The sequence below is a fragment of the Erinaceus europaeus genome, chromosome 7 (genome assembly GCF_950295315.1).
Source record: "Erinaceus europaeus chromosome 7, mEriEur2.1, whole genome shotgun sequence".
Taxonomy (NCBI): Eukaryota; Metazoa; Chordata; class Mammalia; order Eulipotyphla; family Erinaceidae; genus Erinaceus; species Erinaceus europaeus.
The window spans coordinates 98,190,085-98,216,847 of record NC_080168.1 but is presented as its reverse complement, the minus strand read 5'-3'; the positions used below and the strand labels follow the sequence as shown (position 1 = coordinate 98,216,847).

At 40.8% G+C, this 26,763-nt stretch overlaps 1 protein-coding gene across 4 annotated transcripts in view; it reads right to left on the bottom strand.

The window, feature by feature from the left end:
- Window positions 1-26,763, bottom strand: part of GRIP1 (glutamate receptor interacting protein 1) — a 795,045-nt gene that overhangs the window by 117,086 nt on the left and 651,196 nt on the right. For 3 of the 4 annotated variants that reach the window (XM_060194981.1, XM_060194983.1, XM_060194982.1), the window contains exons 8-10: window positions 11,774-11,921; window positions 8,649-8,818; window positions 355-510 (exon numbers count right to left, since the gene is read on the bottom strand). In XM_060194981.1, coding sequence (XP_060050964.1) covers window positions 355-510; window positions 8,649-8,818; window positions 11,774-11,921 — 474 coding nt within the window. The remainder of the gene's footprint in view (window positions 1-354; window positions 511-8,648; window positions 8,819-11,773; window positions 11,922-26,763) is intronic. The other variant, XM_060194984.1, reaches the window with a different exon arrangement.

Genomic DNA, 26,763 nt, shown 5'->3' with positions numbered 1-26,763 from the left:
TTCATAGCCATTTTCTGACATGCATTTTCTTCACCAGCAATTTCACATACACAAAGGAGATCTGAGAACACCGTGCTCTAGATATAATGTTCTGCACTATAATTTCCTGACTAAACAAAGCATTTTGAACACTTATATCCTGCCTTAGCAACAAATGTTTTCTGATGGAGATGAGAAAGACTTAGATGATGTTAGAACGAAAAGTTGTTACTGGAAAAGAAAAAACAAATGAACAACAACAACAACAACAAAAAACATACAACAACCATGAAGCGAAATCAGGTATGAATTAGATGAGCAAAGAGCAAGAAGGATATAATTTAATTAAAAGACCAGGAGGAGAAAGTGCATTACGAGGGCTGCCGGGAGGAGGCGCTTTCGGGAGCTGCAGGGCTGGCATTCTGCAATGGTCAGGGTGGTACGTGCTATAGTGATGACAGGTGAGAAGGCTGGAGTGGTTGCTGGCCCAGGAATCCCAGGTAAGTTGCCTGTCGCTCCTCTGAATTTTCACTGCCCATATGAAGTGATGATGAGGAATAAGGAAGAACAAACACAGACACACAAAGAACCAAAACAAAACAAAACAAAACAAAAAAAGAAAGAAAAGTAACTGAAGTGCTCAAATAAAAAAAAATGTAACCGAAAACAAAAGCTGCTTGCAAAGAAATCTGCCTTTGCCCTTTTTTTCAGTGGTCAGCAAAACAAATGACAGCATCATCTAAGAATAATGCAAGTTTCTTCCCAGTCCATTTTTTTCTCCTCTGTGTAAGACGACTATTGAATCAATTTCTGATCTTCCCCTGGGCTTTGAAGCAGAAGTTAAAAACTTTTTTTTTTTTTAACTTAAAGTCAACCCCCTAAGGATCTATGGCATACGGCTGGTAATTAAAGATTTACAAATCTTGGCCCATTGGTTGCATTTGTCTTGAGAAAAAGAAAAGAAGAAGCTTAAATCACAGTGGTTTGTGACTAAAGTGGTTAACTAGTCACATGCTACTCTCTGACAGTTATACTCCAATCTATCACCTGGATATGATGTCTCTCAGAAATAAACCATTCTAACCATTTGTCAGTACCAGTCACATCTGTATCCTGGTAAAGGGAAGATAAAAAAACCTCAATATATTTTATGACATTGGGGACATTTTTGGAGAACCATCTTTACATTTGAAAGAAATATTTAGTTCTTAAACTATTTGCATTCTAAATTTCCTTAAAATGCTATGCTTTTTAAATGTTTTATTTTAAAACCTTCTAATATGAAGTATTATGCTTGCTTGCAATACATAATTATGTTATTAACACATATCTGTTATATATAGAGCTGTCAGAATAGTCATGACGTATTTTTATATGCATAAATCTATCATGACTTTTCCAACAACTCAATATTATATATATATATATAAATACATATTTATGGGAGTCCGGCGGTAGTGCAGGGGGTTAAGCGCACGTGGCGCAAAGCACAAGGACCGGCATAAGGATCCCGGTTGAGCCCCCGGCTCCCCACCTGCAGGGGAGTCGCTTCACAGGTGGTGAAGCAGATCTGCAGGTGTCTATCTTTCTCTCCCCCTCTCTGTCTTCCCCTCCTCTCTCCATTTCTCTCTGTCCTATCCAACAACAAGGACAGCAATAACAACAATAATAACTACAACAAGGGCAACAAGGGGGAATAAATAAAAATATTTCAAAAATTAGAAAAAAATAAATAAATACATATTTATGTGCATCTCTTGTGTTTCCATTATGTGTGTTACTATGTCTGATAGAAAACTTTCTTTGAAAAAGTCTTGAGATAAAAACAGTATGAACACCTCTTTTTATTGTCATGATTCTATTATTATATATTTTATCTGTGAATTACTTAGCTCTGTTTTCTCATGCAGGGAGGCCAAATGCCTTGTGAGTATAAAGAAGGGCAGTTTATTTATTTATTTATTTACTTACTTATTTATTTTGCTTCCAGGGTTATTGCTGGGGCTCAGTGCCTGTACTACGAATTCACTGCTCCTGGAGGCCATTTTTTTCCTTTTGTTGCCCTTGCCCATTGTTGTTGTTATTATTATTGCTGTTCTTGTTGTTGGATAGGACAGAGAGAAATGGAGAGAGGAGGGGAAGACAGAGAGGGGGAGAGAAAGATAGACACCTGCAGACCTGCTTCACCGCTTGTGAAACAGCCCCCCCCCTGCAGGTAGGGAGCCGGGGACTTGAATCAGCATCCTTATGCCTTGCGCCATGTGCGTTTAAGCCGCTGTGCTACCACCCGGCCTCCTAGAAGGGCAGTTTAGACAAAAACTAAAGGCCACATGGACCGAAGACGGACTTATGCCATCTATTACAGCAGGCTTTCTGGAACAATATTGCGTGGAACAAAAGCACTAGCATGGACAGATCTGGGCTGAAGTCAATGTGGGTTTCAATTCTGGCTCTGGTTCTTTCACATGATATCACCTTGGCCAGTTACTTAGCCTGTCTGAGCCTCAGTTTCCTCATATGTCAAATGCTGATCATGAAAGCGAAGATCACATGGGATAACCATGAGAATTAAGCATGTGAGGTGCTTAGCACAGTCCAGGTACACAGAATAAAAACCAATGAGCTTCTATTAATAATATTGAGTCTACTGATTTTCTAACTTCTTGCCCACTGATAAAGTTTCTAATTTTAGAAGGAGTAGATGTATCTTTTAAGAGACCTTATTTAGAGAATATTTTAGAATCTGCAGAGTACCCTCAAAGCTACCATCATTTGGCAGCTATATATTATCCAACCTTTTCTTTTTCCTCTATTGCTGTTTTCTAGTTTGGGCTCCATTTTTCTCTTTGCTATTTTGGTTTCTGTCTACCATCTCCTTCACCTAGACCACTGCCACACACTCAGAGTTGACTCCCAATTCATGTCCTGCATGCTAGTCTTCTGACACCCACAACACAGATAGGTGATCTTTCAAATACAAATTAACTCCCACTTAAGGTAACTAAGCGGGTGGGTATAGTTATGAAGAGAATCAAAACAGGATTGATCCCTACTGATCTCCCAAGCTTCCTCTCCCATCACTCTCTCCGTCATTGATCACTTCCTTCACACTGCTCTTTGTTCTTGACTAAGTAAGGCTGCTGCCTTCCTTGCCTCTTAATATAGTTCTTTTCTGCCTCAAACATTCTTTACCTGGTCGCTTGCATGGCTGGGTCCTTCTCACTCTAGGTTTCAGTTCAGGGTGTTAACTCCTCAGAGAAGTTGTTGTGACCTTTCTGACTCAAGGATCTGCCCTCTACCATGCAATTCCATTGCTGTTTTAGCTGCTTTATATTCTTTATAGTTTTTCTTTCTCTTTTTTTATATTTACTCATTTTCCCTTTTGTTGCCCTTGCTTTTTATGGTTGTTGTAGTTATTATTGTTGTTGTTATTGATGTCGTCGTTGTTGTATAGGACAGAGAGAAATGGAGAGAGGAGGGGAAGACAGAGAGGAGGAGAGAAAGACAGACACCTGCAGACCTGCTTCACCGCCTATGAAGAGACTCCCCTGCAGGTAGGGAGCCGGGGGCTAGAACCAGCATCCTTACGCCAGTCCTTGTGCTTTGCGCCACCCACGTGCGCTTAACCTGCTGCCCTACCGCCCGACTTCTTTCTTTTTTTTTTTTTTTTTAATTGCACCAGTGTTATTGCTGGGGCTTGGTACCTACACTATGTATCCACTGCTCCCAGCAGCCATTTTTCTTCCTTCCTTCCTTCCTTCCTTCCTTCCTTCCTTCCTTCCTTCCTTCCTTCCTTCCTCCCTCCCTTCTTCCCTCCCTCTCTCCCTTCCTTCCTTTCTTTCCTCCTTCCTCCCTTCCTTCTTCCCTTCTCTCTCTTTCTTTTCTATTTTTATCATATGGGACATATAAAAATTGAAAGGGGTGGGGAAGCTAGGGAGAGAGGAAGAGAAACACTTGTAGACCTGCTTCACCTATCAGGAAGAATCCCCCACTCCCAGGAGTGGGGTCTGAATCCAGGTCCTTATACATGATAACTAATATGTGTGCTTCACCGGGTACATCACCACACCCCCCTTTATAGTATTTCTATTACTGTCTGAAATGGTTTTAGTTGTTTAATATATATTCAATAGTTGTCTTCCTATACTGGGAATGTAAGCTCGGTAAGAATACGAATTTATTTTGTCATGCTTACTAGATAAGTTAAAGCAACCTGAACAAGGCCTGGAAGATAACTGATGAATAAATGGAGAAATAAGGGAATTCATGATGGAATGGGAATGCCAGCCAGACTATCCCTGCTCAAGCTACAGTTACCTTATGAGAAAGAGTGTTATAGGGGAGGGAGGATCCCTAAAGGGACTTCTCTCACCATCTTCATGTACTTCTAACTTGAGAAGACTTCTTAGCAAGATGCAGTCATTTCTGGGCCTGGATAATCTACATCCACTGCCCTGTGTCATGCTCTTTACAAAGGGTTGTCTGTTTCAAATGAAGACTAGTGATGTCAGAAATCTACAATCAGTTTTTTTACCTAGTTCTTTATGCTTTGTTCTGAAAATTACTGGGAATGTTTTTTTTTCTTTAAGAATGTTTGAATCCAATGAATAAATTGATAAGAGAGATATTACTTTAAGTTTTTTTATTATCTTTATTTATTTGATAGAGACAGCCAGAAATTGAGAGGAAGGTAGAGATCGAGAGGGAGAGAGCCAGAGACACCTGCAGCACTGCTTCACCACTTGCAAAGCTTTCCATCTGCAAGTGGGAACTGGGGGCCTGAACCCGGGTCCTTCACACATGTACATTCAACCAGCACTGTTCTAATGATCAATATCACAGGCAGGTTGAATATAAATCATAATCTTTACCTTGATCTGGAACTGCTATTATGGACAAAAATCTTCATGTGAAATAATAAAAGACAAAAATATGTAAGATAATGCATTACATATAACCTAAGTAATGAAGGCAATACATGCTAGAGCAGTCAGGTTCCTACTTACTTGGAATGTACACGCCAAATGTTTTCTGTTCTATGGTGGTATATTTGATATTCATGTACTAGGCAAATATTTCAGGTGCTTAAAAATAAGATATAAAATTTTTGGTACATTCTTATGGTACAAAGAACATTCTCTAATGATTCCAATAAAGACAATCAACTCTCATTAAATACGATATACCAGCATATACCGTGCTAGGTGCCTTTTCAATGGTTTATCTCAAACAATGCTCACAGTATGTCTATGAGGCTCTAGGATAATGCCCATTTTACAGGTGAAGAACTTGGATTATAGAAAAGTTGGGTAACTTGCTTAAGGTCTCACTGGTACAGCTGGAATTGAAGCTCTGAAGATCGGGTTTTACAAGCCCTGCTCTCAGCTACCCCTCTACACTGCCTCTTCTAAGGATGTGCTTATAGTGTTAGAGAAGAAACAAACAAGCTAGAATGATTCTTGTATCTTTCCATGGTGATGTCACAGCTAAAGTCTTACAGAGCATCAGACATGGAAAGTCCCTTTTTGGTCTCATCTCTCACTGTACCCTCTTGCCCTGCGCAGGACCTGACAGCAGAGGCAACAGTTAGTTGCCTTTGTGATTGGAGTTCTGAAATGAAGGTCCATCTGGTACTGACTGTGTCAAACCTTGTGACTCTGCTCACATTTCCTTTTCCAGAATTGGTTTCCCTCAGTCATGATTATGTCTTGCAGAGACTCTCAGTGGGAACATCGAACCTCGTAGGAAATTCATTTTTGATGGCTTTTTAAATGCTCTCATTTACCAGCAAAAGACACGACTGACTCATATTCCTAGATGGCATGCCCACACCTCTATTTATCTGTGTATACTGTGGTGAATGCTTTGTTGCTGAGCAAAATTTGGAAAATGGGTATATCTTTATCTATGCGAAGGTTAAGAGAAATGCTTTTCTGGGAATTAAAAATCTTGAAAAGAAAAAAAAACAGAACAGAGCTTTCTTTCTTTCTTTTTTTCTTTCTTTCTTTTGTTCTTTGCCTCCAGGGTTATCGCTGGGGTTCAGTGTCTGCACTACGAACCCACTGCTCCTGGAGGCTATTTTCCCCATTTTGTTGCCCTTTTTTTTTAAAAAAAAATTTTATTTACTTATCCCCTTTTGTTGCCCTTGTTGTTGTTTTTTTATTGTTGTAGTTATTATTTTTATTGATGTCATCATTGTTGGTTAGGACAGAGAGAAATGGAGAGAGGAGAGTAAGACAGAGAGGGGGAGAGAAAGACAGATACCTGCAAACTTGCTTCACCGCCTGTGAAGCAACTCCCCTGCAGGTGGGGAGCCGGGGCTCAAACTGTGATCCTTACTCCAGCCCTTGCACTTTGTGCCACTTGCGCTTAACCCGCTGCGCTACCGCCTGACTCCTGCCCTTGTTGTTATTGTTGTTGTCATTGCTGTTGTTGGATAGGATAGAGAGAAATCAAGAGAGATGGGGAAGGCAGAGAGGAGGAGAGAAAGACAGACACCTGCAGACCTGCTTCACTGCCTGTGAAGTGACCCCATTGCAGGTGGGGAGCCGAGGGCTAGAACCAGGATCCTTAGGCTGGTCCTTGCGCTTTGTGCCACATGAGCTTAACCCGCTGCACTACCGCCAGACTCCTCCACCCCCACCCCAAGACAGAGCTTTCTTATAGGAAAAGGGCAAAACTATGTAAGACAACACCACTGGATATGTAAACAGAAGGCTGAGAATTATAAATGCGAGAAAAGTTTCTTTGCTGTGTTTTAATGAAAATGTAGGGAAGTGCCTGCATGCTAGAAAAGGTGGTTGGTGAATTATTTTTAGCTGAAGAGGATGACAGGTTCAAAAACAGGAGCTAGAATGATATTACCAAACCTCCACTACCCACTATGTGACTGGCCACATTCAGCTTTTCACAGCAAATAAAAAATATTCTTTATCTCTACACATTGTGGTATATAAATTCATCTTCTCAAATTATTGTTTTCGATAAAAGTATGTAATGTTTCATGAGTTGGAAACCATATGACTATCATCTGTTTACAGGGCAAGTGAAGGGAGGGATGAGGTTGCTAAGACCAATGGTATTTTTAAGAATCTGTGACATATTTCTGATGAACTGATACCAGAATTTACCAAACCAAGTCTCAGGCTGGAGAGTAACGCAGTGTGACAGTGTGTATTGTTATACCTACTGTGCTCTAAACCCAGTGATGGTGTCAGATTAATTTAGAAGAGACCTACAGTTTTAGATTATTATTATTATTATTTTTAACCAGGTCACTGCTCAGCTCTGGGTTATTGTGGCATGGAGGCCTGAACTTGGGACTTTGAAGTCTCATGTATGGGAGTCTCTTTGCAAAACCATTATGTTATCTACCCTGTGCTCAGTTCTAGAAAATTCTCCTCAGGCTATGGCAAGCTCCAGGGGCACCTGACAGGATCTATGTGCTTGCCATAAAATGTAGCCTCCAGTAGTTCTATGTCATTTTTTTTTTTCAAGCAAGGTTGAATTTCTTTGTATAATCTGCCTCTGCTGCATCATTTCTCTACTCCAATGTGTAAAATTAAAATCTGATAAAGGTAATGCTGAAGAAGAGATTTTCATTAGCCTCAGGACTATGTAAGTTCCATTTAATTAAAAAGGTTGCCTCCAGTTGACTCATTTGGTATGAAAATTATCTGGGTCTCTCTCTTTCTCTCTCTTCCAATTATAGAAAGTGAAGTGTTGTTTCAGAAAGTGGAAGGTACAATACAAATGACTTACCCACTCATAAGCAAAATTTCGATTCCAGAGAAATGTATTGTACACTTTTCATGCCCCCCTGAAAAGTGAGGGTTCAAGGAAATGATTTCCAGGAATAAAAATGGAGGTTACTTGTTTAAGGAAAAGGAAGGAAGAGAAGGGGTTGGTATAAAGAACTCACTGGAGTATTTTTTTTTCAACTCAAAGTCTTTTTTTCTTGCACTAGATTTTTATTTATAGATGCCTTAGTGATACTTAAATTTTCAGTAAGCTTATCTGTGAGCTTCAAAACAGTGACAACAAAGACTCCTTAAGTTGACACTTGTCATCACATAAATATAGTCAAGTAGTTTGATTCTTCCAGAGATTTGTCAGAAAGACTGCTCTCCTTAATGAAAAACAAACAAACAAACAAACAAAAAACCTACTATGGGAAATGGACAAAAATTACAAGAAAAAAAAAATCAACTTGTTATATAACTACTTTTCATATCAGATAGTTGAAGGGCCTGATAATTAACTATCACTTATAACTATTAAAGCATAAGAGTTTTGCTATTTACCTTTATTATCCTTCAAGTAGATTAGAAATTCAATATGAAGAACAGGAAATCAAATTATTCCCCTTCTCTCCACACTCCATTTGCAATCAAGGTTTTAAAGAAAATACCAAGTAATAATAGCTTAAACATTTCTGAGACATTCTCTTAACAATGATTCTTTCACCAATCTGAAGGTTTCAAGTAAAACACATAGTGGTTTGCATAAAAGGGCTTTTGGAAGTTGAAGAGGAATAAACAATGATAACCTCCTGTGTTGAAAATAAGTGATAAAGACAGGTGTCTTCCTGCTTCCTAACTTTGCAGCTGCCTGGGGAAACTTCAAGGGGAAGGAAGATAATAGAGATTTATTCAGAGGGAGCCTCTCACCGTGGTCAGGTCCCTTTAGGGCCAGGCGGGTCTGATGATGGGGAAGAATCTCTAGCTTGACCTGGTCAGTGGTGTTGGCCAGGAACTGGGTTGCCTCAGCCAGGGTGCAGTACTCCATGCTGGTACCATCGATGGACAGAATGTGGTCCCCCACGTGCAGCGCGCCACATCTACAGGAAAGGAGGGGCACTCAGTATGACGCAGTGCCTTCCTCTTTGGAAGGTGGCTTCCACATCCTTCACAGTTAAAACGTCACAGTTGAGCTTAGTTAAAAAATACCAACAAAAGCAACAAAAACAGCAACAAGAAAAATGTATTACAGGAAATACCATTTGTCAACTGTTAAGTTCCTTGAGTACGGATAGGAATGCAAAACCTTGTTGAAAATATGGGGGGGGGGATGAGGAAATACTGTCTTCTTGTCCTGAAAATATTATTTTGGGGGTGTACTGGTCCCAGATGTTGAGGGGAAATAAACAGGTTTTAGGATAGGAAGAACAGGAGAATACTTCCCCCTTGATTTTGCATTTTGTGGTCCCCCCCCCAGGTTTTTATATCTCTCGGTATCAGTTGGTAAATCTTCAGAATGTTAAAATGTGACTCACAGAAACAGAATTGGGCGCTTTGAAATGGTTTTATGTGTGCAAGGATTAATGTAGCGGGGAGGAGATTCCGCTAATGTTTTCTGAGAACCTTCTCATACACCCCTCCCTTCTTTACTACTATGTTTTATTGATTGATTGATTGATTGATTTTATTCTGGGGTTAAGGATTTATTAGTACAAAAGCTCTCTGTGAGGAGGGTAATTATGCAAGAGTCAAAAGGGCACTAAAAAGAGCCTGCACAGAGGGTAGGGGCAAGCTGGGGCTAATTGCTACATCTTGATGAACTCAGGAGACTGGCTACTGGAAGAGTAGAAAAAAGCAAGCACAGCAGTCAGCATCCCGACATACCAGTCAAGTGGACAGCTCCTTAAACTGGTTACCCCCTGTGGAATAGGAAACAGAGGGAGAAAATTAAGGCATCCTACACCACTGAACTGGAGAGCACCCCTGGATCAATGGCTGCCATTGAAGAAGGATGGAATGGAGGGCAAGGCCACGGTAGAGCTATTGACTGATTGCTACAGCCACAGGTCACAGCATCAGAGCCAGAGGTGCCCAGTCAGGACCAAAGCACATGGAGTAGGGGGACAGAAAAATGCAGGGGGCCCCGAGCATTCCCTCAGTGGGGTGTGTCCACAATGAGAGTGGCTTGACTTCTCAAGGCAGAAGCATTTCAATCTCTTTCCATCTTAAAGACATTATTGGGAGCTACTCTCCTCCCTGATCCAGCTTTCTAGCCCTCTTTCCAGCCATGACATCATCTCCCCAGACAATAACTTAGGTCCACCTGCATATCAGATGTCAGGCTCAGGCAAAAACTAATAAAGTCATGGGCCCGTTGGAATATACCTAAAATAGACCTACTGGCTATTTCCAAATCAGAGACCCCAAATCTTCATCTGCAATATTCCAGCCTTTAGGTTCATGATTGGTCAACAATTTGTCTGGCTTTATATGTTAACTCTTTTTTCAGCCATCAGGTTCCAGATGCTACCATGGTGCCAACCAGACTTCCCTGGGCAGACAACCCCTTACCAATGTGTCCTGGAGTTCTGATTCCCCAGAACCCCGCCACACTAGGGAAAGAGAGAGACAGGCTGGGACTATGGATCACCTGTCAACACCCATGTTCAGCGGGGAAGCAATTACAGAAGCCAGATATTCTAGCTTCTGCACCCCATAATGACCCTGAGTCCATACTCCCAGAGGGATAAAGAATAGGAAAGCTATCAGGGGATGGGATGGGATATGGAGTTCTGGTGGTGGAATTGTTTCCATTTTATAGATAAAAATAAAAGACATTTCACGCAGATGTACCTAAAGTGCTTTAGCTACTGGGGGGAAGGGGTTCATAGGATCTGGAAAAGAAGCTAGCAGTGGGTCAAGTGGGCTCCTCCCTACTCTTCCCCACTTCTACTTAAAAAAGATGAAATGTTAATTGAGAAAAATAATTCAAGAAAGAAAGGACTTTTTAGTATGTTATAGGAATGTTTATAGGGACCCTTGAAGACCGTGGAACCCTAAGCTGAACACACTGCCATAGTTTAGCATTTTTTAAAAGACTGCATAAGTTTTAAAAAGTGATTGTATTTATATAGGAGCAAAAGAGTAGGATTTTATGGTGGCAGGAGTTTTGACTATTCAGGAAAGCTCATGATTTCCCTGCATGGAGCATAAAGGAAATCTGCTGGACTATCCTATAAACTAGCAACAGTCTGCTTAGCCCAGGACAACTTGCTCTTCTGCTGGACATTTTACTTTTTTCCCATTTTTTTTTTCTTTTTGCCTCGAGGGTTAGCACAGGGTCTCAGTGCCTGCACTAGGAATCCCCTGCTCCTGGAGGCCATTTTTCCCATTTGTTGCCTTTGTTGTTGATGTCTTATTTATGTATGTATGTATGTATTTTATTTTTGAGAGAGATGCAGAGAGAGAAAGACAGAGAGAAACACCAGAACACTGCATAGCTCTGGCTTATTGTGGTGCGGGGGGATTGAACCTGGGACTTCAGAGCCTCAGGCATGAGATCCTCTTTGCATAACCATTATGCTATCTACCCCTCACCCCCTTGTTGTTACTGCCATTGCTGTTGGATACAATAGCGAGAAATCGAGAGAGAAAGCAAAGACAGGGCAGGGGGGGGGGAAGACACCTACAGACCTGCTTCATAGCCTGTGAAGCGATCCCCTTGCAGGTGGGAAGCTGGGGGCTGGAACCAGGATCCTTACACTGGTCCTTGTGCTTTGTGCCATGTGTGCTTAACCTGCTGTGCTACCACCCCCCCTTCCCATTTCTAAATGCCACAAGCAAACATCTACATGAGATGACATTACATCATGTAGTAGCAGGTGAATTTTTAAGACCTAGAAGAGAAATTTGTTTTCTTTGTTACATGACACTTATATAAATGGCAAGAGAACTGGTTTTTTAAATTATGTGTGCATATGTGTATGTATATAACATTATTATCATTATGTTAGCAAAAACAATTTTGAAGAGTAGATATTTCCTACAACACTCACCTGTCTGCAATACTTGCAGATTTGATTTTGTCTATGACAATGACCTGTTTGTTACAGCACATCGAGGTAGTTAGGGCGACCCCAAGGCTGGCACCAGGAGTTTTGGCAACTTCAACTAGTAATGGCCCGGATGCTGTAGCCACAGAATCTATGGGAGAATAAATGTCAGAGAACAAGATAAAATAGGACAAATGAGCAAACAGACACACAAAAAGTGGAGAATGTTCAGTCTGATGTTGGTCTGCTAATTTTATCACTGAACCTTCAATGTCCCTTTATCATTCATTCCCAAAGCCATGCTAACTTTTTAGGGTGCTTCTTAGGACGCCTGCTCTACCCTGCTCATATTATAGTAACACAAGCAAAGGTCTACCTCTTCCATTAAGTTTTAAGCTTCCTGGTAGTTGGGATAATGGCCTGTGTATCTTTATAATGCACTCTATATCATTGGTGCAGTGCCTGGAACATACACTAGCTAGCTCAACAAATGCTTGATTTCTTGGCTTTTTTTTTTTTCCTTAGATTTTATTTTCCTTCTTTTTGTTTTGTTGCAACTAGGGCATCACCATTACAAGTCAACATTTTCAGATACAATAACAGAGACAGTGAGACACAAGGGAAAAGACCATAGCACGGCAACTTCCTTCAGCACAGCAGGGGCCAGGATCAACCTGAGTTGTGCATATGACAAAGCCAGCACACTATCCAAGTGAGCTACTTGGATGACCCTTCACACATGGTTTACACATCAACCAACAAATTAAAACATCCTACTACTTGCTATGGATGAATGAATGTATAGATGGAAGGGTGGTTAGAGGTAAGGAAGGAAAGGAAAAAAGGAAAGTAGGGACGTATGGAAGAAGGGTGAGAGGTAATAAGAAACCAGGGATATCTCTAATTAGTCAAAGAGCAGGAGTCTATAATCATAGTTCAATTAGTAAACCCTTTGAGCCAGCCCTTATTCTGGACCCAACAAAGGTCATCTTCCCCTCAGAAGTGAATTCACACAGGTGTTAATTTTGACTTGGGACACTCACCATTCTGTTCCTTCAATTCTTATTTACTCTTGGTGCTTGGTGGCTCTATGAAGACATTAATCCCTCTGGAAAGCCTTTCCTGAGCATATGTGTTCCCATGTCCCGGCCTCCAGCTTGCTGCATTCTCACTACTGGAGCAACACACAGCACACACCTACTGGTTCAAAATGGCCAGCAGGGTCATGGACACACACCTAACTCTTTTGCCAGACTGCAAGTTTGGTGTGAAGGCTGAGACTAAGTCTTGCCAATCACAACATCCTCAGGCCTTGGCATGACTGGCATGTAAGAAGGAGACAAGTAACTGTTGAGTGAGTGCAGAAGCAAATGAGAAAACTCATGACGGATCTTAATGCTCAGAAGGGCAGGGGTCATATGGAAAAGAGACAAGGGCGTGGAATTAAAACACCTGTATTTAATTCCATCCATCCATCCATCCATCCATCCATCCATCCATCCATCCATCCATCCATTCATTTCTACTAGGGTCATGCCGGGGCTTATTAGAGCACGATGAATCCACCAATTCTGGTAGCCATTTTTATTCTTTCCTTTTAAGACAGAGACAGAGAGAAATTAAGAGGGGGCTAGGGAGGGGGGAAGAGAGGGAGAGAGAAAGAGAGACACCAGCAACCCTGCTTCACCACTCACAAAGCTTCTCCCTATAGGTAGGAACCTGAGGCTGGAACCAGTGTTCTTAGGATGGTAACATGTGGACCACCACCTGGCCACTTGTACTTAATTCTTTTTTTTTTTTTTTTTGCAACACTTTGTCATTTATTAGACAAGATATTAAGACTTTCTTTTAAAAATATTTTGTTTATAGGACCAGGTGGTGGCACACCTGGTTGAGTGCACACATTATAATGCGCAAGGACCCAGGATCTTTGCACAGGTCCTTATGCTTCATACTATATGCACTTCACCGGGTGTGCTACCACTTGGCCCCAGGATGTGATATTTTTTGAATGTTCTCTTAGTAAGAAGGCATGTATTCTGGTCTACTCATTTTCCCTTCAAGGTGTTGCCATGTAGATCTGGACCTGGTGAGATATTTTCAACCCATGCAGACAAGAGCTTAGAGACTTAACAGGGGATAGCCTTGAATCCCATCTCTAGCCACATCTCAACTCTCAAGAAAATACATTTCTATCATATTACAGCTAGTATCATTTAAATGTTTTATCTATCATTAGTTTGGAACTATATACATTTCAGGAATATAATTTTATACTTCTAATATTGTGAGTTTCAGTCTTTATTACCAACTATTGATAAATCTACAGGCTGGTAGGCTTTTTCACTTGAGTTGAACCTTTCAATGTATTAATCTTGAACTGTTACCCTAAGAAGTAGCTATATATAGCCAGGTATCTTCAGAGGTGAATTTAATAAAACTACAATTAATGATTAGCTAGTATTCATGCTTTATATTCATTAAAAAACAGTATATCATGATTAAAGATCTGATTTTTAATAGATTATCAGTATATATAAAATTGGTTAAGTATGAACTTCTATGTAACCTTTTTTTCTGCCTATATATTCAATATTTATCAAAATATTCTAATGTAGGACCAGGTAATGGTGCATTTGGTTGAGTGCACACATTACCATGGTCCTCACCTGCTAAAGGCAAGCTTCAGGAGTGATGAAACAGTGCTGCAGGTCTCTCTTTCTCTCTCTTTATCTCCAAGTTTCCCCCTCCTCTCTCATTTCTCTCAGAAAGAAAAGGGTACCAGGTCTTTTGCCATCACTAATTTAGACAATTGCTCAAGCATGTGTCTATGAATAGAAACTAAACTAAAAGACTCTCTTTAAGTAGTAGTTTCCCCATTAAGGTTTCTAAGAACAAGTGCAATATTTCCACTTAGGGAGATTAGTGTGCAATTAACAAGTCCCTTTTAGAACTAAAAGGAGAGAATCTCAGAATTCTGAGAAGAGAAATTTAATAGAAAAGGCAATTCCATGGTGGATTAGGCTCAGGGCTAGAGACCTGGGGGTGGACCTACCCATCACTACCCTTAGGCTTCACTTTTGTCATTAATGAAATGAGAGGGCTCAATAAATGCCTCTAGACCTGACAATCTATGCCTTCGCAGAAACATGACAACATCTAGTAAGAGCCTAATGGAAACTGGAAAATTAACAAAGGTTAGTAAATGTTTTTTAAAATTGTTTCTAAAACTTTATTTATTGAATGGAGACAGCCAGAAATCAAGGAAGTAGGGAGAGAGAGAGAGAGAGAGAGAGAGAGAGACCTGCAACACTGCTCCACCACTCGCAAAGCTTTCCCCCCCTCAGGTGGGGGCTGGGGGATTGAATCTGGGTCCCTGCACATTGTAGCATGTGCTCAACCAGGTGTGACTCTGCCCAGTCCCCTGTTAGTAATTTTATAAAAATATACAATACCTAAACTTAAATTTCAATAGCCTAATAATGAGTGAAGAGATGACATACTAAACAGAAGACTACTTTTTTGATTTTTTTTTATATTTATTTTCCCTTTTGTTGCCCTTGTTTTTCATTGTTTTTCTAGTTGTTGTTGTTATCATTGTTAGGACATGTTGTTGTGGCGGTCTGGTGTCGGGCTGCACCGTGGAGAAGAGAGTGGACGTCCAGAGCAAAGGGGTACACAAATCTTTATTATAGGATGGGGGGGGTTGGTTCAGACCACGTGGGGCCAGCCGGCAATGGCCGTCCCCACTACCTGACCACCGGGGGAGTCCAGGGGGGGAGATCTCAGAGAGGGAGAGCTGAGAGCCCAGAGAGGGGGGGGTGAGGGGGCTTTTTATTGGGCGACAACCAGGGGTGACGTGTAGGGCCAGGATTGGTTGAAGGGGCCATTGCTAGGATTTTGCCGGTAAAACCTGGGGGCGGAGACTGCATCAGAATAACTCCTCAGCAACAAGGACAGAGAGAAATGGAGAGAAAAGGGGAAGACAGAGAGGGGGAGAGAATGATCGACACCTCACCTGCAGACCTGCTTCACCACCTGTGAAGCGACTCCCCTGCAGGTGGGGAGCCAGGGGCTCGAAAAGGGATCCTTATGCACCAGTTCTTATGCTTTGTGCCACCTGCGCTTAACCCACTGCGCTACTGCCCGACTCTCAGAAGACTGATTTTTGACTAGTGAGGTTTATCAAGATTATGTCATAATGAGATCCTTAGAGTCATAATTAGATCCTCAGAGCAGGAAAGAAATGGTGAGGAAAGGATGGTGCTTATTGTGTGTAATGCTAGTGTGAGCTCAGGACTCTATTTTCTTCCCTACTAGTTTCACTTACCATGAAAACTTTCAAATTTATGTGTCCAGCACATTCCCTTTCCCTGAACTCACTCTTTGACCAGTTCTTAATCAAACACAACACAGGCTATCCTCCATCATACAAACCAGCAACTCCATCCCCACTCATTCCTCTTGATTCTAATTCCACATAGTATGAAATTTAATCCTTCTGGGGCTGAGACATAGGATAATGGTTATGCAAAAAGGCTTTCATGTCTGAGACTCTGAAGTCCCAGGTTCAATCCTCAGTACCCCCATAAGCAAGAACTGAGCAAGTGCTCTGATCTCTTTTTCTCTGTAACTGTTTCATTAAAACAATCCTTTTGGATGAGTGTGTTTGATTATGATGAATATGGGATGACCTCACTCATGGACAGAAGCTGAGAAGTAAGAACAGAAAGGGGAAGCACAAAGCAGAACTTGGACTGGGTTTGGTGTATGGCACCAAAGTAAAGGACTCGGTGGGAGGGGGGTTGTGGGGGTAAGGGCTTTCATGTCCTGGTGCATGATGATGGAGGAGGACCTAGGCTGTGGGTGAGAATGTTTTGCAGAAAATTGAGAAATTTTACACATATATCAAAAATTGTATCTACTGTAAAACCATTAATCCCCCACCCCCAACAAAAATAAAATAGAAATATCTTTTCTTTTTTATCTCCACAGTTATCATTCAGTAGTTGTTCTTGTAACTGGATACACATTTCTGAACAAATTTTCTAAGAACCTACATGATCTGTCCCCTGGTCTATTTCTTTTTTTTTTTTTTTTAATATTTATTTATTTATTTATTTATTCCCTTCTGTTGTCCTTCTTGTTTTACTGTTGTGGTTATTATTGATGTTGTTGTTGTTGAATAGGACAGATAGAAATGGAGAGAGGAGGGGAAGACAGAGAGGGGGAGAGAAAGATAGACACCTGCAGACCTGCTTCACCACCTGTGAAGCGACTCCCCTGCAGGTGGGGAGCCGGGGGCTCGAACCAGGATCCTTATGCTGGTCCTTGTGCTTTGCGCCACCTGCGCTGAACCCACTGCGCTACCGCCTGACTCCCCCTGGTCTATTTCTTTTCCTACTATTTTGTACTGCTTCCTTTTGGTTCTAATTCCCCATTTCTCTCTCAATGTCTCAAGAATGCTGTATGACTTCTAGTCCTTGGGTTCTCATATAAACTGTCTTGTCAGCCTGGAATGATGCAACCCTCTCTTAGGGAGCCCAGCCCTTACTCCTCCCACTCTGCTTGAAATACTTCCCAGTGTACTTGGAATCACTCTAATTCCAAGCTTCAATCTTTGCAGTAGTTGTTCTCCTAACAGCATACTTTTGCACAAATAGCTGCTGCAGGCGAAGAGAAATATTTTTCTTTGGCCCAATTTATAAACTTTAATATAATTATCACCCAAATATTTAACTAAGAAGTGTGAGTTTATAGCTAAAGAATGAGGGCGAGGAGCCAGGTGGTGGTACGTGCAGGTAAGCACACACATTATCATGAACAAGGACTTGGGTTCAAGACTTCACTCCCTACCCACAGGGGGGAAGCTTCACAAGAGCAAAGCAGGTACTGCAGGCAGGCATCTCTCTTTCTGTGTGTCTATGTTTCCTTCCTCTCTCAATTTCTATCTGTCCTATCAAATAAAAATGAAATAAGTTAACAACAACAACAAAAAGAATAAATGGCTTCCAAGAGCGATGGATTCATTGTGCAGGCACAGAGCGCAAGCAATAATCCTAGTGGCAATAAAAACAATAAAAAATAAATAGGGCAAGGTTCGTTTAAGGAAAAGTAATGTAGTTCCCCCTGTGCCACCCCTCTCAACTCACTGGCCTTTTCTCTGTCAATGAGTGTTACTGTATCTGGAGGCAGTTACATAAATAAGGTATCCAGGTATTATAAATTTAGAAAAGAGAATTGAATCACTCAGGGATTGATACCACGTTCCTATTCCTTAAACCAGTGAAGAGATGTGAATATTCCAGATGCCTGGGAATGTTAGGACCTGCCAGACCTACTTTTCTTCAGAAGACTCTGAGCAAATTGTGGTAATTAACAATTGAACAGGACCATGGAGTACAATAAGCTTATTTAAGTCAGGGTCCCAGCAAGAAATACAGGGCACACTTAAAAGCAGGTAGTATGAGGAGAGTGGAATAAAGGCCCTGCTGATATTAGAAAGATACAGGTGGCTACAAAGAAATCATAAAGAACGATGCAATAGTCTGGGGTCTGAAGCAGAGGGTACTATATCCCACTGGGCCTGAAGAAGCAAGGGCAGTTGTTGGTAAACTGGGGTTCTGAAAGGAATCTGTGGAGGGGAATACCTTATAGGAGCTGGGACCTTCATGAAAGGAGGCAGCTTGACCCAGTGAACCCAGAGGCAGGAAGCCAGGAAATTACACTCTGTATCACTGTCCTCCCTCCCTCTGGTCTCCTGCCCAGTTCTTTATTGCTAAACTCAACTGGAGCAAGAAGGCATGAGAGTCCACAATGCAGGTCTTGGAAGTTACTTCGAAGGGTAGGATGGCATAGGGTGGCTAGTGGCTTGGAGGAAATTAAGAGGTACTTGCATATTACTTAGCTTCTTTCCACAATGACATTGAGGCTGCTTCCCTTGAACCAAATATATAATACAAGGAAACAATCAGGAAGATGAAAAAGAGTCAACAAAAGTCTTGCCCACAGGGTTAATGAGGATGTCATGAATAAATTGCAAAAATTATTTTGAACTACATTTATGGCTATACAGACAGGAAGATGACTAGGTACTAGGGGTTGCAGGTGGGGGAATAGAAACTGCTAGACAGGCACTGGGTTTCCTTTTGGAATGACAAAAATGTTTTAGAATTAGAAGCAATGATTGCACAACACTTGAAATGACATAAATGCCATGTCAAGTGTACACTTTAAAGTGGTAAATTATATGTTATATGAATTTTGCATCGATTAAGAAAAAATAACTTTCTGGCAATCAGGAAACATGAACAATTACATAGTTCTCTCACTACTGGAAAGGAGGAACTCTACTAGTTTATAAGGCAGAAATAAAGTTTCTTCTAGTAGGAGCTATAAATGGTCTTTCTTCCATGGGGTTTTATATATAGATAGTTTTAACTGACATGGTGAGTAAGGTCCTGTCTACATTTTTATAACAGCATGCAGACATGAATTCCAATGGCTGTTTCTCGATCGAGGTTAACATAAAAGTTTAAAAACAAACAAAAAGTTTAAAAACAAATCAGTAATAATTTAATATCTTTAAAGTAGGACAAAACATTGTGAAGGTCAACTTTATATCTAAAGACACATCCTAATGTAGACATACTGAGTGACTCTCTGTGTATCTTTCCTAGATATCAATATCTTCTCTCACTCACTAATGTTTCCAACAGAAGCTGGATGTTGAATAATTCATGTAGGTCACCAGTGATGAGATCTTGGTGTGGTGGTGTTTTGTGTAAACAACTGAGATCAGATCCATATGCTTTGGATATCAGATGGTCAGTGGCAGGATTAATGAAAGGAGACTAGAGAAACCTAACTAAATACTTGCCAGTACAAAGGATCAACCACCTCACATTCTCACAGAAGACTCACTAAGTCTTCTTAGTAGAATAGTAAAGGCTAACTTATTATTCTTCCAACAAGATACATTAAAAAAATATACTCACTGATAAGCCAGAAAGAGAAGGATGGATATGGATGATCCCACTGATAAACAGAAGTTGAAAAATAAGAACAGAAGGGAAAACACTAAGCAGAAGTTGGATTAGATTTGGTGTGTTGAATCAAAGTAAAGGACTCTGGGGTAGGGAGGAGTGTTCAGGTCCTGGAGGAGGACCTAAGTGGGGTTTAGAGTGTTATGTGGAAAACTGAGAAGTGTTACACATGTACCAACTACTATATTTTATTGTCAACTGTAAACCATTAATCCCCCAATAAAGGAAAACAAAAAACAAAGCACGCACTAAGTGCTGGGAACATCAAGAGGGACTGAAGACTCAAGGATGAAAACTCATTGTCCCTTCTCCAGTAACCCTTTGCTGGGAAGGTATTTGAACAGTAAAGAATTCCTGGATTCCACTATGAAAACATTCCTTGAACCTCAGGAAGTTACTAGTTATTCTTCCTTCTTCCCTTCCTCCCTCCCTCCCTCCCTTCCTCCCTTCCTTCCATCCTGCCTTCCTGCCTTCTTTCCTTCTTTCATTTTTATTACAGGACAAATCATGTTTGCAATTCCTGTCCTTGTGCTCATTCCTTCACCATGAAATCCTTACTGTATTAGTGTTAAAGTATTTATTTATTTATTTTTTTAAAGGATTATCTGAGGGGGTCGGGTGATAGCGCAGCGGGTTAACTACGTGGTGCAAAGCACAAGGACCAGTGTAAGGATCCCGGTTCAAGCCCCTCGCTCCCAACATGCAGGGGGGTCACTTCACGGGCAGTGAAGCAGGTCTGCAGGTGTCTATCTTTCTCTCCCCCTCTCTGTCTTCCCCTCCACTCTTGGTTTCTCTCTGTCCTATCCAACAACGAATGACATCATCAATAACAACAATAACCACAACAAGGCTACAACAACAAGGGCAACAAAGTGGAGGGGGAAAATAGCCTCTAGATGCGGTGGATTCATGGTACAGGCACTGAGCCCTAGCGATCATCCTGGAGACAAAAAAAAAAAAAGAAAAAAAAAGGATTGTCTAATAGGACATGCCTTCCAGGTTCCTGGCATGGCGCGAGATTCAGAGAAGGTGACTGCAGGTCCTTGTGCACAGGACATTCCAGAGAAAGACGTTATTAACAAACAATTATGGTGTGTGCCAAGGTGACAACAGTGACAGTGACAACTATGGACCATGGTGAGGTGAGCAGAGTGTGCTGGGGTGACCAGAATGAGTTTCCTAGATGAGTCAGAATTTGATCTGAATGCTTCTCAGCTGCTTTAATTTGAATGGGCTGGAGGAAAATAACGGAACTATTTTAGCAAGTACTGTTTTCCAGCATTACCCAAGTGGCAGTTCCTTTCTGCATCACAGAAGGGGATCTACAAATGCTAATGTTAATTGATTATAAGCCTTTCCTGGCAATTGCTTTCCATAACAAATGTTTCCCCACAACAAAACATCAAGAAGCTCATATTGCCCAGTAGTTACCTTGCCTATTTCCCTAGCTGCCTTCCCACTCCATTCACTGAGGACTTTATGAAAAATAAATAAATAAACAAACAAACAAATAAGTAAGAAAGCAAGGCTCCAAAACCCCTGGCTTGCTTCCAAGCTGTCTAATAAGATGCATAGGAAAAATTAAAGTAAGCAGACAGGGTGGATGAATGGGCACCCTTATTTAAAAAAGCACAAGAGTTAAAAAAAAATGTAGTGTGTCAAATAAGGAAAAATAAACAGAAGAGCACTCAGGAAGAAATAATCAAGAGCCTATCCCCTGACAGAAGATTAGTTTATCCTACTGAAGTGAAGCAAGGTGAGAAAAATGGATCATGCAGATATAAATTATTTATGGCTAAAGACGTTCAGTCATTAAGATATTTATATCACGAGTGAGTGAAGCCCTTGCACGCTGTGTTGATTTATGGGCAACATAATTACCTAAGATACACTGATGACTATTTGCATGGGAAACACTCAGGGTGGGTTTTTTTTTTTTTAATTTTTGTTAATCAGTTTTCCCACTTCTGAGCCTTGAATTTCAATCAGAGCATATGGCTTGATTAGAACCTCCTGGGGGTGTCAGAAAGCCTGCAGGGTATTATCTTTCTAGTTTGCCTTACATTTCTGCAGATAAAAAGTACCTTTGGGGCACTTTTCAACTTACCCATTAGTTAAAAGTATTTTGATTAGTGATAGCCTATTCAAATAATGTTACTACCTATTCAGATGAGTTACATTCCAATAAATTATTCCCCCCCCCAAATAAATTATCCTTAAAAAAAACAACCATGGGGAAATGTTATACATGTACGAACTATTGTATTTTGCTGTCAACTGTAAATCATTAATCCCCCAATAAAGAAATTTAAAAAAAACAACTGTGAGCCTATGAACTTTTTTGTTATATAAAATTTTTTTAAAAATATTTATTTGTTTATTTTCCCCTTTGTTGCCCTTGTTGTTTAACATTGTTGTGGTTGTTGTTGCTGGATAGGACAGAGAGAAATGGAGAGAGGAGGGGAAAGCGGGGAGAGAAAGACATTTGCAGATATGCTTCACCACTTGTGAAGTGAGTCTCCTGCAGGTGGGGAGCCAGGGGCTCGAACCGGGATCCTTAAGCTGGCCCTTGTGCTTCACTCATGTTCACTTAACCCATGTGCTACCGCTTGATTCCCAACCTATGAACTTCTTTTACGTTTGTCTGCAATATATCACTTGGGAAGTATGCCAATGAAATGAAATATACAACTTACATATTTTAGGGAACTCTACCTTAAAACTTTGTCCTGGGGAGTTAGAGGTGGAGCTCTCAACAGATATTGCATCCTGAGAAGAGTCCAGAGCAAGTGAAACTTCGTTGCACCCCCCATGCTAACGTGAAGCTGGCTAAAGTCTGGTAGATACTCTGCAGCAAGCTTGCACTGGTAATTGTATGGACCCTGGCCCCCCTGAGGTTAACAAAGCTCAGTATTTTGACCCTGACATTTTGCATCACTGAACTTTTGTACTCAACTTAGAGTTTCCAAAAAAATTCTTTATAATAACATATGTAGAGATGCACAATGCCTAAGTTTGCAGCTTGAGAGAGATATGTTCATAAGTGGAACCACATCTCTGTAGCCACACCCTGACCTAGGAAGAAAACATCACGAGCATCAAAGACTCCACTCCTATACACTTCCTTAAGTCACTCTCTCACAAAATAGCTATATTTTGATTTCTAACAGCATAACTGGTTGCATAGGTGATTTGTTATCATTAGACAGACAGACAGAGAGACGACCAGGCAGTGGCACACCTGGTTAAGCGTATACACTACAGCACACAAGGACTCGGATTCAAGCCCCTGGTCCCCACCTGCAGGAAGAAAGCTTCACAAGTGGTGAAGTAGGGCTGCAGGTGTCTCTGTCTCTGTCTCTCTCCATCTCTATCTCCCCCTCTCCTCCTAATTTCTGTCTCTATCCAATAATAAATACATAAAATAAAAAAAAAAAAGAGAGAGAGAGAGAGAAAGACCACAACTTCTTTCAATGCAGTGGGGGCTGAGCTTAAACCTGGGCGTATCCAAGTGAGGTATTTCAATGTCCCTTTATAGGTGATCTTAGAACAGCATCTCAGACTTCTACTATGTTTATGCGATACTTAGACTAACTACTATAGTACCTTATACATCTAAAAACACCCAGCTTTTACTCATTCTTTTTTTGCTCAATATTATATTTATGAAATTCATGATTACTACTATAAGTAACTGTTATTTATTTATTCATCCTAGAGCACTGTCCAGCACTAACTTATGGTGGTGCTGGGAGATTGAAGCAGGGGGACCTGGAAACCTCAGGCATGAAGGCTTTTTATATAACCACTATGATATTTCCCTGGTGTGGGTAGATTTATATCATTCTCATTACTACATAATAACCCACTGGAATAAAGTGCCATAGTTTAACTATTTGACTATTTAGATATCTGATTTAATTTAATTTATTTGATTTCTTTTTCTGCTCTCATACAAATTCTCTCATACTATGAGCACTGCAGTGTGTCTTTTGGTGAATGCAGAGGTGCATTTCTGTGGGGGTTATAATTAGAACTGACACTGCTGATTAGAACCTCCTGGGCCTGCTTATGCAGATACTGTCTGAGTGCTTTCCACAACTGTATGAATCCACCTATTCAAGAGCAGGGGAGGAGAGTTCTAGTTGTTCCCTATGTCTGTCACCTTCTGCTGTGGTCAGTTTTTTCCACTGTAGCCATTCAGGTGCTTGTACAGTAGTATTACATGTGATTTCAATTTACATTCCCCTAATGTCTAAAGTCTCATGTAACCTTCCACGGCTCACAGGTCACTTAGACATCTTCTTTTTATAAACTGTCCATGTCCTTTTCCTAACTTTATGTTAGGTGGTCTGCCTTCTTGATTTGTGAAATTAAAAAAAATTCTGATATGAGTCCTTTGATAAACGTTTTACGACTCTATTTTCCTCTCACTGGCTTATCATTTCAGATTCTTCATGGTGTGTTTTGATAAAGAGAAGCTTTCAGTTTTTTTTCTTTTCTAGTCAGTACTTTCTAGCACTGTTTAAGAAATTTTACTTACTACAAAGACATAATGTTGCTGTTCTCCTGTGTGATTTCTATAGATTTTATTATTGACTTTCCACATTTCGATCAGTAAGTCATCTAGAACTGATTGTGGGACAGACTCATCATGTGTTTTCTCCACATGGATGTAACTCACCTATATTTATTTATTTATTTGTTTATTTGTTTTTTGGTTTGTTTTACCACCACCCCCTTTTATTTTGCCTCTAGGGTTATTGCTGGGACTCAGTGCCCGCATCATGAATCCACTGCTCCTAGAGGCTATTTTTTTCCCTTTTGTTGCCCTTGTTGTTTGATTGTTGTTGTTGGATAAGACAGAGAGAAATGGAGAGAAGAGGGGAAGACAGAGGGGGGAGAGAAAGATAGATACCTGCAGACCTACTTCACTGCCTGTGAAGTGACCCTTCCCCTCCTACTCCCCGCAGGTGGAGAGCCAGGGGCTGGAGCCGGGATCTTTGTGCAGGTCCTTACGCTTCACACCATGTACACTTAGCCCACTGTGCTACCGCCTGGCCTCACCATCGTCATTTTTTTTTTTTTTAATTTTTTATTTTTTTGCATCCAGGGTTGTTTCTGGGGTTCGGTGCCTACACGATGAATCCACTGCTCCTGGAGACTATTTTTTCCCCCTTTGTTGCCCTTTTTTTTTTTATCGTTGTTGTGGTTATTATTGCTGTTGTTATTGATGTCGTTGTTGTTGGATAGGACAGAGAGAAATGGAGAGAGGAGGGGAAGACAGAGGGGGAGAGAAATTTAGACACCTGCAGACCTGCTTCACTGCTTGCAAAGCAACTCCCTTGCAGGCAGGGGAGCTAGGGGCTCGAACCAGGATCCCTGCACTGGTCTTTGTGCTTTGTGCCACCTGCAGTTAACCCACTGAGCTACAGCCTGACCCCCGCCATCATCATTTTTTTTAAAACACCATTCTTTCCCCATTGAATTGTGGCATCACTTGTGCCATAAATTAAACGACCATATAGATACAGTTCTATTTCTAGACTCTCCGACTTCTGGTAATTTAAGGTCTCTAGTTTTATTTCCTGCTCTTTAAAACTGCCTTGATCTCTCTTGGCCCTCTACAGGGTGATAGTTTATTTAGTTATTTACTTACATTATTTTGGGTATTAGCTTCTAACTTCTTTTTCTTTCATTATTCACTTTCAAGTCATTTTTAAATTTGTAATTAATAGTGGTTTACAAGGTTAAACGATTACAGTGTATATTATGTGGCAAACTGGGAAATATTATGCATGTACAAACTAATGTATTTTACTGTAGACTACAGACCATTAATCCCCCAATAAAGATATTTTAAAAAAAGATTAGAGTGTATAGTTTCACATTGCACCCACAACCAAAGTTCTGTGCCCCCACCTGGAGGTGATGGCTTACCATGCTTTTAGTCAGGGAAAAAGTAGAGCACAACATCTGAAGAAGCTAAGGGGTGAAATAATAAGTAAAGTAATAAGTAAAATAACTACATTAGAATTTAAATGCTGGGATTCCATATTAGATATGATGGACTGACATTTGTTTGTAAATATTTAAACCTGGTTTATTGGCTACTGATCAAGTTTTTTTTCAACTTTAGTTTGTAGGACTATAATCTTGTTCCAGGTGGATAAATTATAAAGGATTTTTAAACTTTTAAAACAGAGAATGAGAAAAGTCACGTTGTGAAACATTTTTTATATATATTTGTTTATTTTCCCTTTTGTTGCCCTTTTTTTTAATTGTTGTAGTTATTATTGATGTCACCGTTGTTAGATAGGACAGAGAGAAATGGAGAGGGGAGGAGAAGACAGAGAGAGGGAGAGAAAGACACCTGCAGATCTGCTGCACTGCTTGTGAAGTGACTCCCCTGCAGGTGGGGACCCAGGGATCCAACCAGGATCTTTACGCTGGTCCTTGTGCTTTGTGGCATGTGCGCTTAATCCGCTGTGCTACCTACTGCCTGACTCCCACGAAACATTTTAAGTAAGTTTCTGGGCTCAGGATAATGACTTGAGGCCCATTTCATAGAAAATTCCATGCCCCTTAGTACAAATGTTCTGAAAGATTAGATCTCTATTGCCAGTATTAATGTGAAGATTTTAGGGGTGGGGGAGGCACAGTTCTTCAGAAAACTTACAAGTTCTTCAGAAGAACTTACAAGCAATGTTTTAGTTGCTTTAAGATGTGGGATTGGTCTGTAGACATCTATTATGGGAAGAGATAAGAAATTGTAATCATGGGAGTTGGGCGGTAGTGCAGCGGGTTAAGCGCACGTGGCGCAAAGCACCAAGGACCAGCATAAAGGTCCTGGTTTGAGCCCCTGGCTCCCCACCTGTAGGGGAGTCGCTTCACAGGCAGTGAAGCAGGTCTGCAGGTGTCTCTCTTTCTCTCTCCCTCTGTATTCCC